General features: G+C 48.9%; 2 protein-coding genes across 2 annotated transcripts in view; one reads left to right on the top strand and one right to left on the bottom strand.

The window, feature by feature from the left end:
• Nucleotides 1-1,101: 1,101 nt before the first annotated feature.
• EAH_00020380 (serine/threonine protein phosphatase, putative) lies at nt 1,102-2,890 on the bottom strand (the record flags this gene model as incomplete). The annotated part of the gene is made up of 4 exons (XM_013397179.1): nt 1,102-1,110; nt 1,623-1,682; nt 2,340-2,522; nt 2,789-2,890. The coding sequence occupies 4 exons, from the start codon at nt 2,888-2,890 to the stop codon at nt 1,102-1,104; spliced, it is 354 nt and encodes a 117-aa protein (XP_013252633.1).
• An 8,053-nt stretch (nt 2,891-10,943) lies between these two features.
• The window catches only part of EAH_00020370 (grb10 interacting GYF protein, putative), a gene marked incomplete at both ends in the record, with an annotated part of 11,561 nt that continues 5,356 nt past the window's right edge, over nt 10,944-17,148 (top strand). Inside the window, 4 exons of the mRNA XM_013397178.1 lie at nt 10,944-12,377; nt 12,662-12,797; nt 13,975-15,833; nt 15,895-16,797. Coding sequence (XP_013252632.1) covers nt 10,944-12,377; nt 12,662-12,797; nt 13,975-15,833; nt 15,895-16,797 — 4,332 coding nt within the window. The remainder of the gene's footprint in view (nt 12,378-12,661; nt 12,798-13,974; nt 15,834-15,894; nt 16,798-17,148) is intronic.

Raw genomic sequence — 17,148 nt, 5'->3', positions numbered from 1 at the left:
TGCAACGCTAACAGATTAAACACATAAATAAATTAAAATCAAACAATACACACAAACAATGCATGCGTTCATCTCAAACAGAAACGAAAAACTAACAACCAACGCATATACACTTCAGCGAATAAATCATAGAAGCAAATAAAATATTAGATCAATTGTTATATTGCAATTAAATATAACAAACAAAATAGAAAAAATATCGAGGTGGTAAGGGTATTTCATTGTACTTTTTTCTGCTCCTTCCTTGAACTCTTCTTCAAGCCAAGCAAACTGCTCCTGTTGTTGCAAAAAAAGCATATATATATATATATATATTATATACCAGCTAGCTTTCTAAAGCAAGCAAGCTAGCTAGCTAGCTAGATAGATAGATAGCGAGACAGCTTGGTTAGGCCGGGGGGCAGTGTTGTATTAATATCGTTGCAGGCTTTTTTTGCGAAATGTTTGCACGTGCAACGAGAGGGGTGCGCCCTAAAGGATTAGTGGTTGTGTCTAGGGTTTAGAATATTCATATTTGTCTGGATTAGGGCTTTGAATAAATTAGGGTTTAGGGTTTATGGTTTAGGGTTACCTCTGCTGCTTCTGGGGAGGCGGCATCATCATAGAAGAGCGAAGAATTTGCAACGACGAATTTTATACCTCCAAACCAAAAGCTGAAGTTTGCTTTGCCTGTTTAAACAAAAAAACAAAATAAAAAATAAAAATAGTTGGACAAATGCAAGCAAAAAAAAAGCGAGAAAAGGAAACTACAGAGAACAAGAAAAACAATCTTAATTTAACAAGATAAAACTCTATCCCAGAAGAGTCATACTAAAAACCGCAGTAGTATAATCGTACAAATAATAACAATTAACAATAATGTTAATTAAAGTGAAAACAAATAAATGGAATAATAATAACAACAAAAATAATATTACGCAACAAAGTTCGACAGCAACCCATTTGCACTAATATTAAATAAGTTCATCGCTAAAAGATCACCAAGTAAAAATATTCTTATTTGTTTTCATTTTAATTATTTTGATCATAAATTGTTATTATTATTTGGTGTTATTCACCTTAATTATTATTATAATTATCTCTTATTTTTATTTATATTTATTATTGTGCCTGAAGACGCACCCCAAATTTTTTCGTAGTCTTCAATTGCAGCGGACGTCGGCTGATGCCCTACATCATGATTACCAGCAATTACCAACTGAAAAGAATTTGCATGCAGCAGCAAATAGATGCATGCAGAAGCAAATAGATTCATGCCGCAGCACATGGTTGCATGTAGCAGCAAATAGTTGCATGCAGCAGCGAACGAAAAAAAGCAAGCATTTCCATGCAGCAGCAAACAAATGCATGCAGAAGCAAATAGTTGCATGTAGCAGCAAACGCATGCAGAAGCAAACCAGTGCAACAGCAACGGCATCATTATAATTTATATGATTAATAATTGCTGGGGGCATCATTATTATCACTTTTCTCCCTACAAATTCTGCCTGCATAATATTAAAAATATCGCTGTTGCTTCATTGCTGCATCATGATTATCACATTGTTACTACTACAACATTATTATTCCTATTATTATTATTACTGTTATAATTTCTGATATTATTTTCTTATTTTTCTTACCACAGGAACATCTCCGCTGGGCTTGTCTAAGACCATCTGGAGGTCCCTGGCCTGTTGATCCTGCAGCAGGTGTACATACACCCCAAATTAAAACAAGCATTTGAAGCGTTGTTGTTATTATTGTCTATTCTACCTTTCACTTCTTCTGCCCCTTAACTTAGTTTCTTTGTTCACGGCGTCTGCAGGTGTGCATACACCCCAAATTTGTTGTAGTCTCAGCCGACGTGCAGCAGCACATAACCAACAGTAGGAGTAAAACGCAGCAAAAGTAAATGCAGACTCCTGCAGCAATAAAGCTCTGTTGTCCTTTTTATTTTATTATATACTCTGAAGCTGTTTTGTTTAACAGCACACTATGCCTTTCGTCTCTTCTTCTCAAACCCATCAAATTCAGTTTATTTTGTGGCTTTATGTGCAATAAAAAACTAGCAAACGCAACTGCAGCAGCAGAAGCAAAAGATCAACAAAGGGACCTTAGTGCAGCAGAACTATTAGCGGCAGCAGCAACAGGAGCAGCAGCAGTCGGGAAGCCCAGGTGCAGCGAAAACAGCAGCAGCAGCAGCAGATCCAGAGTAGCAGCAATGGCTAGCAGGGGAAACAGTCACGCCATCATTAGCATTACCATCAGCAGCAGCAGCAGATTGCAGCAGCACCAGCAGTAGCAGCAGATTGCAGCAGCAGCAGGTAATCCTGCAGGTAATCCTCCATTTTGCTTACACGAACGGTGCGAATGGCTTCTGCATTGGGTCCTGAGTTGTGTGCAGGAACAGGTGCATGCACTAGATCACCCAATACAAGTATGAAGGCAGGCTGCGGTTGTAAGGCTGCTGATGCAGCAATGCAATCTTGAACTTGCTGGAGTTCTTCTTCCCATGAGTGGTTGTTCTTGAAGAGCCCCAACTGGAGAAGGCAAACAAATCAGAACCAGCAGCATTTCGATCGACTTCCTTCTTAAATGCAATGCACTGAAGAATGCAGTGTACGTACATTCTGTCGTGCCTCCGCCGCTAGTGCATTTGTTACGGGAGAAAGAAGCAGAAAGAAGTAACTCATTGGATTTGTTTTTACGACAAAGGACTCGTCGGACTTCTTTTTATAAACAGAAAAACAGGTATTGCTCTAAAGTGTTAAAGGAAGAGGGAAAACTCAATAAATGAGGGACCAACCTGCGGATCTGCAAGCAGCGCGAAGGTGAACGGACCATTCCACTTCGTTGGGTCTCGAGACCCCGGAAGATGGAAGTTGGAGGTTTCCACTTTAATTAACATTTTTTAAACAAATTAAAGCTAATATATTGATAAAAATTCGAAAATTTCAAGTCAAAAACCGCTGGTGATCTGCTGCCCGACGACGCGGCAAACAATTTGGGGTGTACGTACAACTGAATCTGAAAGCTGCACATTCAGATGGATCCGCTAAGACTAATGATTTCGCGCTTTATATTATTTCACAAGTAACAATAGGAAATTAACGACAACAAGCAGATGCACCGTATCGCTACAACCCCTTGGGGCCCTCCCTGCTCAGGGGGGCCCCCTTCTTAGCCTTTTCGTGCGTTTCAGGGGTGTGTGCATTTAGTAACGACGACAAACGCCGGATTCCTTTTTAAAATATTTAAATGCGGAAAATAAATACAACTAACCAGACTCTTTAGTGGCAATTTTCGCCAGACGACGAACCCTTTGCTGCCGACGCCTCCCCTGGACCAGCAGAAATCGCAATTGCCGTATAACAGAAAGAGCAGCAACAGCTGCAGCAGCTGGTGCTGCTGTTTCTGCTTCCTTTTAAGGCTTTGGGGTTATATCAGCTGCCTTTCCGTGCAGAATTTTTGTTGAGGGTTTTCCTCGCGTCACGCACACCGAACGGTCAGGGCGTGCTTCTCTTGTGTTCTGGCTGCAGTGCACTCCTACTGGGATTGCTGATGCTTCTGTTATCCCTTTTGCTGTTATTGCTGCTGTTTCTGCTGTTGCTGCTGCAGAAGGAGCTCCAGGTGAACAGCCAGCTGCACTTGGGTTGAGGTGTTGTGCCTTTTTTCGGGTGTATACAGCGAAGAACACCGGCAGGCATGGGGCGCCGCTGTGTTTGACTTCATGCATATAATTACATGTTTTATTTTATTATAAGACACCTAGAGGTGTGCATTAATGTTGTGCATGCATGCACTCATGTATGCCGTGTGTAACTGCATGCACGCATATCTGTATACCGTCTTGAAATATATGCAAGAGATAAACTCGTAAGTGAATGAGTGATAAAAAGCTGTCTTATGCCGACCTAAATACTTTTCTGCTAGTCTCCCGTAGACTGTATGGACACTGCAAAAGAGAGAGAGAGAGAGAGAGAGAGAGAGAGAGAGAGAGAGAGATTAGAGCGCTGTTATCCCTCTAAAGGGCGTGTTTGCATGCACATAAAAAGAAGAAACACCAAAAGAACAGCAACAGCAGCAGCGGGAAACACAACATCACCGGCAGCAATGGAAGCAACAGTAGAAGCAGCAAAGCCAACAGCAACTTCCTAATCATCTGATGCTGATAGCAGCAAGAAACCCTCTTAAGAGGTTGTGATTGGTAAGATGCAATGCTGCTGCCGCCTTGCCCAGATCGTTGCCGGTCAGGTAGGTGTACGGACACGTCAAGTATGCTTGTTGCCCCTCGATGATGAGGTGCATGTACACCTCAAGGCCCCCTAGGCATTTGCTGCGGGACAGAATGCAATGAAGTTAGGAGAAGAAGGCATCGGGAAGCGCCGTTTGCCTCTGGGGGGTTCAATCTGCGGCACAGCACAGCGAACACAAATTCTATGAAGAAGAAAAAGGGAAGGAAAAATAATAATATTTTTAAAAACGCAAGTCCACACCAACCGGCACCAAGCATAAATACACAGACATACGCAAACAAATAATCACATGGACAAAAAGGATTGCTAGCTAGATAGCTAGCTAGAGAGCTAGCTAGAGAGCTACCTAGTTCTGTGGCTGAGTCCACCCAACTGCACGAGGCAAACCTCCGAGTGAAGATGTGTGTACACCTAAACCGCTACAGAGAGGCCAGAGGCTGCGGCCGTGGCCAAACAAGGGCCCAGCTAGCTGACTGGCTAGCTAACAAGCTAGCTTTCTAGCTAAAAAGGTAGCTAGAAAGCTAGCTAGCTAGCTTCAGGAACTTGCGCTTGGCTTTGGAGGGTCAGTGCACGTCAGCAGCGTATGCTTATCCTGTGGTGTACGTACACTCCGGGTGTTTTAATATGGTTATTCTTCTATTTTCTTGAATCCCACATCTTCATTATACATTATGTATTAACTAGGGAGTTCAAGAATGCGAAATAAAGATTGACAGACACCGACGCAGCGAAGGACGGAGACACAGGCGGGGAGACAGAAAGGGAGACAGAGAAGCAAACAATTAGAAAGACAAGGAGAGACAGAGACTGGGAAACAAAGAGTTAAGGGAAGAAAGAGAGAAATAGAGACAAAGAATTAAGCTTATAGAAATAGAGACAGAGAGACAAAGAACTAAGCAGAGCGAGACAAAGACGGAAACAGATACACAAGGAATTTGGTGTAGAGAGAAAAGACAGAAGAACAAGAAATCAAGTAGAGAGCGACAAAGAGGTGTGCGGGGACAGACTGCAACTGAGAAAGACAAAACAGGAGACAGATGCGAAAGCAGCAGCGGCAAATATTTCATGCGCCTCACAGGGGGCCCCTCGGGTTGAAAAATATTCGAATATTGGCTCTGCAGGTACTGCTGTCTGCTGTAAGTCAGAGGGGCAGCAGGTTTGGGGGGCGGCTCTATCCAGGGGTACGTCGTAATACAAGTTGCTGATGTTGCTGCTGCTGCTGCAGGAGCAGCAGGCAGATCCTTGTACGGTTGGCTGCCGCGTAATGTCGCACTATCTGCAGGTGTATGTTCACTACAACTGGGAAGCGTGGCGCGTGCAAGAGTTGGTTGTTGAGGGTCCCCCGCGCAAGACTCCCCAGGAGAAGCAAATGAAGAGATATCTGGTGGTGCAGCAGCAGTTTCTTGCGATGCTGGCTGCAGTACTTTGTACATCTCGACAGATTGCAGATGTTTAGGAGGGTTTTTATTGCCTGCGCACTTCCTGTTAGGGGAGCAGTTCGGTATATGCATGCAGACGGGGCTGTCGCTGCCTTCTATTATACCCTTGATGGTGCCTGCTGCTGCTGCTGCTGCTCTTGCGCTGCGGCGGGAAGAAGGCTGCGGAGGGCCCACGGGTGGCATAATTTGTTTTCTTTCTAACGAAAAAACAAAAGGTCTGGGCTCCATTGGTGCGAGATAAGAAGAAAACAACACTGTGTCTCTGAACAACAGAGAAGGAATGATCACCCACTACTGCTCTGCACTGAAGAGGTGCGTAATAGGGAAGAAAGCAGAAGAAACTAGGAGGGCAAGAAATCTCCTAAAAAGCTTTTTCGTGTTGCTGTGAAAGCAAAGGGGGGCATGCTGTTAAATATACTCATTTCAATTCTGTCTGTCTGTACGTTTGACTTTCTATGTGCTGCAGCACAAGTAATACGCCTCTCCTCGTTCCTCCTTTAGTAATGCAAATTACTGAAGCAGCCTGGGCGGAGAAGGATACTCTTGTATACAGAACGTATTGCAGAAGAGTGCTCGGTATTCATAGGAGCTAGGGACAAGCAAATCCAACGGCGGAAAGAAGAAAGCTGCATGAAACACAATTTTTCAACTATTTCCTACATAACTCAGGGAAAACAACGCACAGTTTAGCTGCCGGCTTCTGTACAATGGGTCTGCGGCCGTGCATGCGGCGGAGAAGCTGAGCTGAGAAACGGGGGGGAATGCGGCTTAAATGCGAAAGCAACTCGCATTCAATGAACACATTAACGCTACTGTTGCTTGTAAATTAAAAGCCATGAGAAAAAGGAGTTAATTTGCGCGTTCAAGAGGCAAAACTATGGGTGACCTTCCAGCACGGGTCGTGGGGGCCTCCGGGAACGAACACCGAAACTGCGAGAAAAAGAACTTACGAATTTCAAATATCATAAATTTTACACTCTTAAAAATAATTGCAGATTCATCATGGGGATGTGCTTGAAAAGTGTTCGCAGTCGAAGATGGAACATCAGCTGAAGGAAACGCCGGTGTGCCGGTGGGTTTCAAGGGGTTTCTGCTTATGAACCATTTGAAAAAAAGGAATTGTATCACCTACATGCTTCAAATAAATAAAACATAAAGGAGAGAAGCTTTGAAAAGCGTTTCTTTCCCGCGTAATGCACCCAACCCCTGAACCGAAGCGCTGAGCATCGTCTGTCTTCGCGTAGCGAAGCTCCTTTACTGCTCTTCCAGCAAGAATATTATCTTGAAAAACAAGTTCAACAAAGTCTACTTTTTTTTAAATGTACCCTGCCTTACGGCTGCATGGATGTGCTTGTCTAGTTGTAGTGGCGGCTAACAAACCCCATGACAGTGAAAGCAAGCATTATCACTTCCTACCACTCGCTTACCTACTGCCGGCCTTAGTCACATTGTTTCAAGGGACTCAGAACAAAATCCAGATAATGGTTTAGCACTTATTTCCTGTAAAGTCCAATCGAGAGAATCTCCCTCGACAAAGGGTCTCTACGGCCCTACGCATAAGTGGTGCTTTCCCTGAGGCAATTCTGTTTTGAAAAGCTGTTTTAGTTGGCGTCCGTTGGACTCAACTCGGTGTAGTTTGCTCCTCTTCACTTCATTGAGAACTGTTTCTTTTGTGTCACATTCACCTTTGGTTTTTTCGTGCCTTCGCAAACTGCCGGGCGGTTATTATCTATATCGGAGGAAGGGAAAAAATGGCATAGAAAATGAAATTTGATTTCTTTCGTCTGTTTGCCCTTTGCACGCCGCTTCTCTTGGTTACCTTGCCGTTTGTGTATGTTTGTTTTGCTTGCTTTATTGCTGGTTGTTCTTCCTTTTGTTTGCTTCCATCGTCTTGTTCATTATGTGAGACGAGGAATTAGCCTGGAAAAGCTGTTTAAACGTCAAGGCGAAACTGGGCAAAAGGGAGGAGCTACTTAAGGCAACAGAGATTATTTGGCGGCTCAATGAACACGAAAAGGTAAATAATAGTAGTGATAATAAAAGTAAACACGAGAAGACAAATAATAACAAAAGCATTATTACTAATAAAAGGAAACACCCTTGGATGCCATCAAAGACGAAGTGGAAAAGCCAATAGGCAGAGAAAAATGGGTCTAGAAATTAACATAGGGAAACAAGCTGATGTAAATATAGCTGGCTCTCTCGCAGTATATGCGGTCTGCTGAAACCCCAGAGGAAAGAGCAGCATCAGCAGCATCTGTAGCGGCAGCAGAAGTGCCTGTGCTGGCTGCAACAGCTGCAACAGCTACTGCAGCTGCAGCAGCACCAAGACCAACTCTTTGCTGTAGCGAGGAGTGGGCCTGAGATGCATTCACTGGGCTTAAAAGCTGCAGCTGCAGTAAGCTGAAAGAATTTACAGATGAGACTAAGTTGCTGCAAAACGAGTCTTTCCTTTCTTTCCCGGGTTTCAAAGAGAATTATTCAGGCATATAAGGCTGTTTAGGGGGTGAGGCAGCCCTATGCACAGCTGCATCAGCCACTGCAGGGACAACATAGATATTCTCCACTCAGAGTAAATCAATCAAAGTACGTTGCAGGGTATCGTACAGTCAGCTGGCGAAGAAGCATATGTTTGGATAAGCCCTAGACTCCAGTAGCACGCACACGGCTCTGTAGCACTGGGGGTACAGCAGAAACGTTGCTGTACAGCTTAGTAGTTTGTGTTGAGTTGCGTGATTTTTGATGCTGCAGCAGGAGCTGCCGCTGCAGTAAGGGCAGCAAGATGCCTTCAAAGGGTGAAGGAGGCGCAAGGACTATAGCCACTCGCTTCCCCCGTGCTTTTTTGCTTCCACTTTGCAACACTTTTTCACCACGATGCTAACAGCGAGCTGCAGCAGTAGCAGTTGCTGCAATCCATCCGGCTGCTGCTGGGTTGCACCAGCAGCAGCATCAAGAATAAGCATCACCAGCAGGAACCATCTGATTCGTTTTAAACCCGTCAGTTTTCCTCTTTTCTATTTTTCAGGGCATTTGCTTCTCTATCAAACTCTTGGGGCCCCGGGCACATGAGGATGCGTTATATTTAACAACGCTTTTGTTAGAGGTGCTGCATGCATGTTTTTCTGTCTGTTTGCAGGCTGACAGCTGAGGTGCAGGGAAGTGATTAATAATTATCTGCTGTGCTAACGCATGCATTAGGAGGGAATTTGCATGCGTTTGCACGCAGTATCGCTGGCTTGTAGTAAGGGAGACTTGAACGAAACTCAGTTGCTGTTGCTGTTCTTTACTTTTTCCTTCTGCCTCTTCTGCACCCCTCTAGGGCCCTCTGCTGCTTCTTTCCTAGTTGTTAAGAAGAAATATAGAAGACAGAAGAGATATTGCAGATGTTGCATAGCCCTTGAAGTCCCTAAGGCCGTTAGTTCTAAACCCTAAACAAAACGAATAAATTACTAACACCTATGGTGTTGTTCGCCTTCTTCCATATACACGCACACACAAAAAAACAATAATAAATATACAAATAGATAGATGAAAAAACAAATATATATATATATGTATATATATATGTACATATATATATACGCATATATATATGTATATATATATATATATATACATATATATATGCATATATATATATATGTATATATGTATATGCCGGCCAATAGATGTTTTGAGAAGACAGTAAGCAAAACCCTCGATCCTAATAAGCGCAGCAGGTTTTTAAAGCTGCAAGAGAACCCAACAACTTATTCATTTATATGAGGGTTCTATTACGCAACTGAATGACTGGCTTTGCTGTCTTCATTTGCCTTGTACTGCGCGTTGCAGCAGTTACTGTTCTCCCTGCAACTGCTGCAGCAGCTGATGCTGCAGCTGCTACAGCTGCTGCTGCAGCTACTGCAGCTGCTGCAGCTGCAGCTGCAGCAAGACAACGTCAGAGGCAGGCATTCACAAACAAGGGTTCCTTCAGCATAGGAGCAGCCCCTCCTTCTAAGGCAGTTGTTAAGCTCTAGACGTTTCTTTGCATGTCAGTAGCAACCATCAATAAAACTAAAAAGCAATTTATCTACGAGCTTTCTACATTTGTCTATGTAGGCTGTATACAGCTCTATGATGGCGTACAAGTTGTGGCGCTTTGAGGCTTAGAGTCAAGACGTTTGAAGAAGGTTTCAATAAGAGTTTGTTGTTAGGGGGAAAGAATGTTTTTATTATTAAATTGAATTCGAAAAAAGTTTAAAAGGAGCAACAAGAGCTCTTCCAGAGCAGACTCCGTACACATACATGCAGAGGGCGATAAAGGGGGCCCTATATTCTATGGAAGGCATGTGTTGATTAAATGTAGCAGCATAAAATAAAACAAAGGAAGTTTCTATTTATATTTTAAAGTAGAGTGAAAAGGTAGAATGCGTCAGGAGGCAGCAGCAGACACGTGCAGCTGCAGCACCAGAACTGATGCTACTGCATCAGCAGCAGCAGCTGCTGCTAGCAGCAGCAGCAGCCGCTGCTGCTGCTACTACGAGTCGGTTGCGAGGGGCGGTAGAGTGTGAAGGGGAACAGTGTTTGCGTATTTGGCGTTATAAAGGAATAAATGAATAAAGTAGATATCAATTTCTTCTTCTCCCTCTCTTTATTGCTTCTCTAAGACCCCCCTTAACCCCTGGGGCTCCTCCGCTCCTTCTGCCGCGTGTGGGTATTCAGCGCAGACTGCCTCTTGCTGCAGCAGCAGCAAATCATTTTTGTTTTTGCTGCCTCTTCCCCTTGCACGGGTTGAACAAAGCCGGGGCTGGGCCCCTGGCAGACATACTCAGCCCTGCAGCAGCAGCAGCAGCTGCTGCTGCTGCTGCGGCAGCAAAATTTTCGTCTTCCCATACGCCTCCTATCTTCTCATCCTGTTGGTTGCACACTCCCCTGCTGTTGTTTCTGCTGCTGCACTCGCCTTGCCTCTTAGGGGCGCCTGTGGGGGGTCCTTTTAGCGCCGCTCCTGCTGTTGCTGCTGCTGCTGTTGCTGTTGTTGCTGCTGCTGCTCGTGTTGGCAGCAGCAGGACCTTGCCGGGCAGCAGCAAGCGGTAGAACGCCGTTGTTGGTTGCAGCGCGCCACACCCCCCTTCAACAGCCACGGAGACACAGGTCCCCAGAGCACTACAGCAACGGGGGAGACAACGGCAGCACCAGAAGCATCAACAGCAGCAGCAGCAACAGCAGCAAGTGCCCCCTCCGTCGCAGAAGCATCTGCCTGGTGGTCTCTTGTTGGAACAGCACCAACATGTACCAGCCCAGGCCAGCAGCAGGAGTGGGGCGTCCACGCCCCGCGGCTGGTGCTGCTGGTAGCAGCAGCAGCAGCAGTAGCAGCAGTAGTTCGCTGGGTGCTGCTGCCTCTCATAGGAGAGGGTTTGGGGGGGCACCGGGGCCGTTGTCCCGGGGCCTCCCCGGCGTCAGCAGCACCGCAGCAGCAGCAATGGGGGGGCCCTCTGGGGGCCCCTCTGGTTCATCTGGGGCGTCGCCGAGTCGCCCTAAGACCTTAGATGCTCTTTTGGGTTCTATGATGCTGCGAGAGGGCCCTTCAAGCCGAAGCGCTCCTGCTGCTGCTGCTGAAGGGTCTGCTGCTGCTGCGCTGCAGCAGCACAGCAGCACCGGCATAGGAGTCCCCGGGGGACTCCTCGCAGGCCTCGGGGGCGGCAGCTCGCCTGTTGCTGCGGCAGCAAAAGTTGTTGCTGCTTCGGCAGCAGATATATCAGCAGCCAAGAGCAGCAGCCCCGCCACGGCCCCCACAAGGAGGCGGTGGGATATCCCTGCAGCGACGACAGCAGCAGCAGCAGCAGATGACAGCAGCAGCGGCAGCGGCAGGAGCCCAGTGGCAGCTGCTGGGGTCAGGGGCTTGCAGCAGCAACAGCAGCGGCTTCCGTTAGGGAAGGCTTCCCCTTCGTCTCTGCAGGCAACTGGGGGCCCCACACCCCACACTCTTGCTGCGGGTTTCTTTGCTCCTTCTTCTGCACCTCCTAAAGATGACACCCCAGCAGCAGCTTCTTCGCTCTTTACTCGAAATCTGACGCAGCAGCAGCAGCAGCAGCAAGACGCGCAGCGACAGCAACAGTCGCAGCAGCAGCCGCAGCAGCAGCAGCAGCAGCAGCAGCAGTCGTCGCAGCAACAACAGCAGCGGCGGCTCACGCTGTGGGGACTGAAACGCGTAGGGGCTGCAGCTGGAAGTGGGGGAGCAGCAACAGCAGCAGCAGCAGCAGCAAGGGGCGACGAGAGCACCAAGGCGCGCACTGACACGCCTGCTATGGGGGCTGCAGCTTCAGGGCCTTCTGTCTCCTCACCTGCACCCTCTTCTAAAGAAGCAGCTGCAGCAGCAGCTGGAGCAGCAGCAGCACCAGAGCAAGAAACGCCGGCAGCGGCAGCGGCAGGACCAGGACCAGCTGCAGCAGCAGCAGCAGATGAAGAGGAGGAGCCCCCGCCGCCTCCGCCACGCACAGGTGCAGTATATTCGCTTCAGCAGCTGCTCGCAGTCCATCTGCTGCAGCGGGAAGCAGATGCAGCAGACGTGAGAGCCGTGAGGGCCCTCCACCGCCCCGACCACCCCACTGCCTTTTTTGCTGCTTCTATAGAATCACTGAAGCTGCTGCCGCAGCAGCAGCAACAGCAGCAACAGCAGCAACAGCAGCAACAGCAACAGCCAGGCGCGCATGCACCTCGTCCAGTAAGCAGAACAGACCAAATTGCTGCATGCACCTGCATGCACACCCCAACGCTGCCTCCGCAGCAGCAGCTGTAGCAGCAACAGCAGCAGCAGCAGTTGCCGCCGCCGCCGCAGCAGCAGCAGCAGCAGCAGCCGGATTTTGTTGATTGTTTGGCATTTGTCTCATCTTTTTCTGCTTGACCCTTCTCTCGCTTTCCCCTTGCTTGTTTGGCCTGCGTCTCTCTTTTTGTTTGTTTTGTTTTGATGTTTATTAATCGTTTGCTTTGCTGCTGTTGCCGCTGCAGGAAGGACCGACTGCTGCTGGTGAACGGCCCGCCTCCTACGGACGCCCAGAGCAGCAACAACAACAACAGCAGCAGCAGCAGCAGCAGCAACGGGGTTCGTGGATGGTTCGAGGGGTGCAACAGCACTTAGGAGCAGGTGAGCAGCCGAAGGAGTGACAGCCTAAAGAATATACACTAGAGAAATAGACAGCAGAAGAAGAGACAACTAAAGAGGCACCTGAAATAAGGGAGGTAGTTTAGACTAAAACAACAGACAACGGACAGAAAAGGAGACAGAAAGATGTGCATCAGAGAGAAGGAAAAGTGAGAAAAAGTAGAAAAATAGAAAAAGAAAGTGGAATAGGGGAGAGGGAAAACAAAGCACAAATAAAAAGACAGAAATAGCAGATAATTGGAGACAGAGAGGAACAGTGAAAAGAAGAAGAATAGAGGCGCAATTAACAGTAAAGATACAGAAAGAATAAAGATAAATGAAAAGAACACAAGGAAAAAGAAGAATAGACAACAAAGGAAAATAACAGACGGAAGCGGAACAAAAACGAATTACTAGAAAAGTATTTTTCATCCAAAAATATTGATATTCATAGATTTATTTCAACAATTTAAAGCAAATACAACTATTTAGTTAATTGATTTATTAATTACATTTGTAGTATCAAATAGACAAAAACGAAGAGCAAACGAAAAAAGAGGAGGAATTTACAAAGAAGGAAAAGAACAGAAAGAATAGACATGTAGACACGCAAACACGGAGACAGAATCTGTTGGGGAAACAAAACCTAAACAAACAAACAAACACAAATAAAAATGCATGCAGACAGAGACGAAGCAGCATATACCGTATACATACATATGTACATACCTAATGTATATATATATATATATACATGTATATATATGCGTATTTTTTATCATTTGTTCTATATGCTCCATGCATATTGTATATAATATATATATTATATAGATGTATACGTATATAAGACTATATATGTATATTGTAAATGTATATAATGCAGGAACAAAGACAAATGCACGCCGATGAAATAAACAAGCGCACCGTAGCGAACACGTGGGGGAGGAGCATGCGTCTTTTGTTGTTTGCATGTTTGTTTATTTATTTGTTTCTTCTATTTGTTTCTCTTGTTTGTTTGTGCTTGTCTTTCTTCGTATGCTAGTTGCCCCCATCCATTTCCTTTGTCTGTCTTTTCGTTGTTTTTCTTTGTTGGTGTCCGTGCAGGTCTGTCTTTGTGTGTTGTGCCTTTGTATTTATTAATTCTTCATGTTTCTCGTTTCCGTGCTTGTTGCTGCTGCAGCAGAAGCTGCTGCAGAGGCTGGCGAGCAGTCGGATGGCTCGGCGGGGGCCACCTCGCAGGGTCCTTCTCCCTTGCAGCAGCAGCAACAACAGCAGCAGCAGCAGCGTTCTTCCTTCGGCCGTCGTCTTTTGGGGGACTCTGCTGACTCCCACTTGGGGGCCCCCCTGCAGCAGCAACAGCAGCAGCAGCAACCGCTGGGGTACGGCGGAGACGGCGGGCGGAGAGTCTGGGGCCAGGGCCTGCAGCAGCAGCAGCTGCAGCAGCAGCAGCAGCAGCAGCACCAGCGGGGAGGCGGGGATGGAGACAGCAGCACGTCGTCTCGCGGGCTTGAATTCAGCAGTCGGTTTCCAAAACCTGACGGGGGGGTTTTTGCTGCTGAAGCTTCGACAACTCGACCATCTCAGGGGCCAGTAGGGGGCCCTCGGGGGCCCCAGGGATGGGGAGCCCCTGCTGCAGGCGAGGGCGGAGACACCAGCAGCAGCAGCAGCAGCAGTTGCGGCAGCAGACAGCAGCACCCCGGGAGACATAGGGGAGACGGAGATGCTTACTTAGAGGGCTTGACGCAGCCCCAAGGGCTTCCTGCGCCTGGCTGTGGGGTGTGGGGTCGTACTGGTGTTGCTGCTGCACGCAGCAGCAGAACCTCTTCAAGGCGAGAGACAGCAGAGGATGGCGCTGCAACAGCTGCTGCTGCTGCTGCTGCTGTTGCGGATACAGGAAGCGCTGCAGCGGCGACGCAGAAAGCAGATGATAGCGCTTTCCAGAGGATCGGAATGCAACGCAACCCACTGCAGCAGCAGCAGCAACCACAGCCGCACCCAAGTGAAGCATCAGCAGCAGCACCAGCAACATCAGCAGCAGCACGGGACGGAGTGGTGGGGGGCGAACCTTGTAGGGATCTGCACCGAGACACGGAAGCAGCGGCGTCGCCTGCTGCTGAGGCTGGTAGCTTTGATGCAGTAGAGAAGCTTGGGGGCTTCCCTACCCCGCAGCAGCAGCAGCAGCAGGAGCAGGAGCCGTTTGCCATTGACTTTGCTGCTCTGTCCGCCGTTCTGACCTCTCCTGTTAAACCCTCGCTAATGCAAGGAGGAACAGAAGCAGCAGCAAATGCTGCAGGCAGCGGCTCAGCTCCCCCCTTGCCTCGCCGCGAGGAGCTTTGGGCTCAGCCGGACGCCCGCCAGTTGCTGCTGCAGCACGCAGAACAGCAGCAGCAGCAGCGGCAACAGCAGCAACAGCAGCAGCAGCAACAACAGCAGCAGCAGCCACTAGACCCTTTCTTCACGCAGCGCGAACGGTCAGATTTATCTTCTGTTGCGGCCTTTTGGGCTGAAGAGCCGATCATTAAACGCAAACCCCGGCAGCAGCAGACGCAGCAGCAGCCGCAGCAGCAGCAGCAACAGCACCAGGAGCAACAGCACCAGGAGCAGCAGTCCCAGCAGCAGCAGCAGCAGCAACTCCTGCTGCTGCAGCAGCTAGGAGACGGTTCGGCCCGCTCGTGGCCCAGTCTCGAGACGGACCCAGAGCAGAGTTCGTTTGCTGGCGCACCGGAGCAGCAGCAGCAGCAGCAGCAACAGCAGCAGCGAGGGGCCTCTCTGCCTCCATGTAGTTTTTCCCGCGTGGAATCCCTTTTAGAAAGAGGGGAGCTGCCTGCGGAGCTTCACCCTCTTCAGGAGCGCGCGCTAGCAGCCGTAGGAGCAACAGCAGCAGCAGCGCCGGGTCCTGTTTCTTCAGCATCAAGCAGCAGCAGCAACAGCAGCAGGAGGGAGCTGGTGGGTGATGCCAATTTGACATCCCTACAGCGGCTGCTCAACAGCGAAATGACGGAAAAGCAGCTGCATGCGTTAGCAGCACAAGTCCATTCGGTGCGTAGCAGCGCCCCTGCACGAGCTGCTGCTGCTGCTGCTCTGTCCCAGTTCATGGCAGCCAGCTCAGTGCAGCAGCAGCAACCGCAGCAACAGCAGCAGCAGCAGCAGCATCCGGTGGCGGATGCACGCTTGCAGTTGCAGGGGCCTGGAGGTCTTACTGCAGCAGCATGCAGACAACCCACAAGCAGAGGCGGCGCTGCAAGGCCCGTATTCTTTGGCACGGCTGCGGCAGCAGCAGGCCTTACTAGAGCAGCAGCAGCTGCAGCAGCAGCAACAGCAGCAGCAGCAGCAGCCAGCCTTCCTTGCCCCTCAGCGGCCGCCAGTCGCTCCCGGGCCCTTGGGTAGCCGCGTAGACCTGTTTGCTGCTGCCTTGCAGCAGCAAGAGCAGCAACAGCAGCAACGAGAAATGCACCGCCTGTTGGGGGGCCTCCCGTTGGGGGCCCCCCAGGGGCAGCAGGAGGTAATGGGGCGTCCAGTAGAACTGCTGCAGCGAATGGCGATGGATGCGGGCGTGCCGCTGAGCAGCAGTAGCAGCAGCAGCGGCAGCAACAGCAGCAGCAGCAGCATTTGGTACTACAAGGATCCTAGCGGTACACAGCGAGGCCCCTTCAGTAGCAAAGATATGCACGGCTGGTGGCAGCGCAACTACTTTGCTGACGATCTTCTTATGAGGTGGGACCCGCTGCTGCCGTGGCTGCCTTTTGGGCTTATTTATCCAGCGGGGGGCCCCCAGCCCTTCACAGTACTGCCGGACTTGCAGGGGATTCAACAGCGGCTGCTGCAGCAACAGCAACAACAGCAGCAGCAGCGAGAACGCGAACGCCTTCTACAGCAGAGACACCAGCAGCAGCAGCAGCAACAGCAGCAGCAGCAACAGCAGCAGCAGCAAAGACGAAGACACCAAAATGCAACAGCCCCAGCACCAGCCACAGCTGGGCCCCCAAGCTTCCGCCTATGGGATGTAAGCACCAGCTAAACGCTTGCCCGCTGCGGTCATGCATCTTTGCTGCTGTTTCTGCTGTTGTGTTTTGCTGCTGCTAGTGCTGTTGCTTGTTGTGCAGCGTCTGTCGCCGTGCAGCGTCTGCTGCTGCCACTACAGCGAGCGCCGCTGCTGTGGGTGCAGCGACTTCGGCTGTGCGTGCTGCACCGGCTGCTGCTGTGTATGCTTCTGCTGTATATACTGCTGCTTCCGTTGTTTTGTTGCTTGCGTTGTTGGTACTGTAAGGCCGTGCCACCCATTGGCGTTTGCTTTGCGTGCAGCAGCAGCCGCACCCCTTGGGTTGGGGGGGGGGGGCCGGGGGGCCCCTTGGGC

The sequence above is a fragment of the Eimeria acervulina genome, genomic scaffold (genome assembly GCF_000499425.1).
Source record: "Eimeria acervulina Houghton genomic scaffold, Eah_scaff140, whole genome shotgun sequence".
NCBI classification, from domain to species: Eukaryota; Apicomplexa; class Conoidasida; order Eucoccidiorida; family Eimeriidae; genus Eimeria; species Eimeria acervulina.
This window is presented reverse-complemented; position numbering and strand designations above follow the sequence as displayed.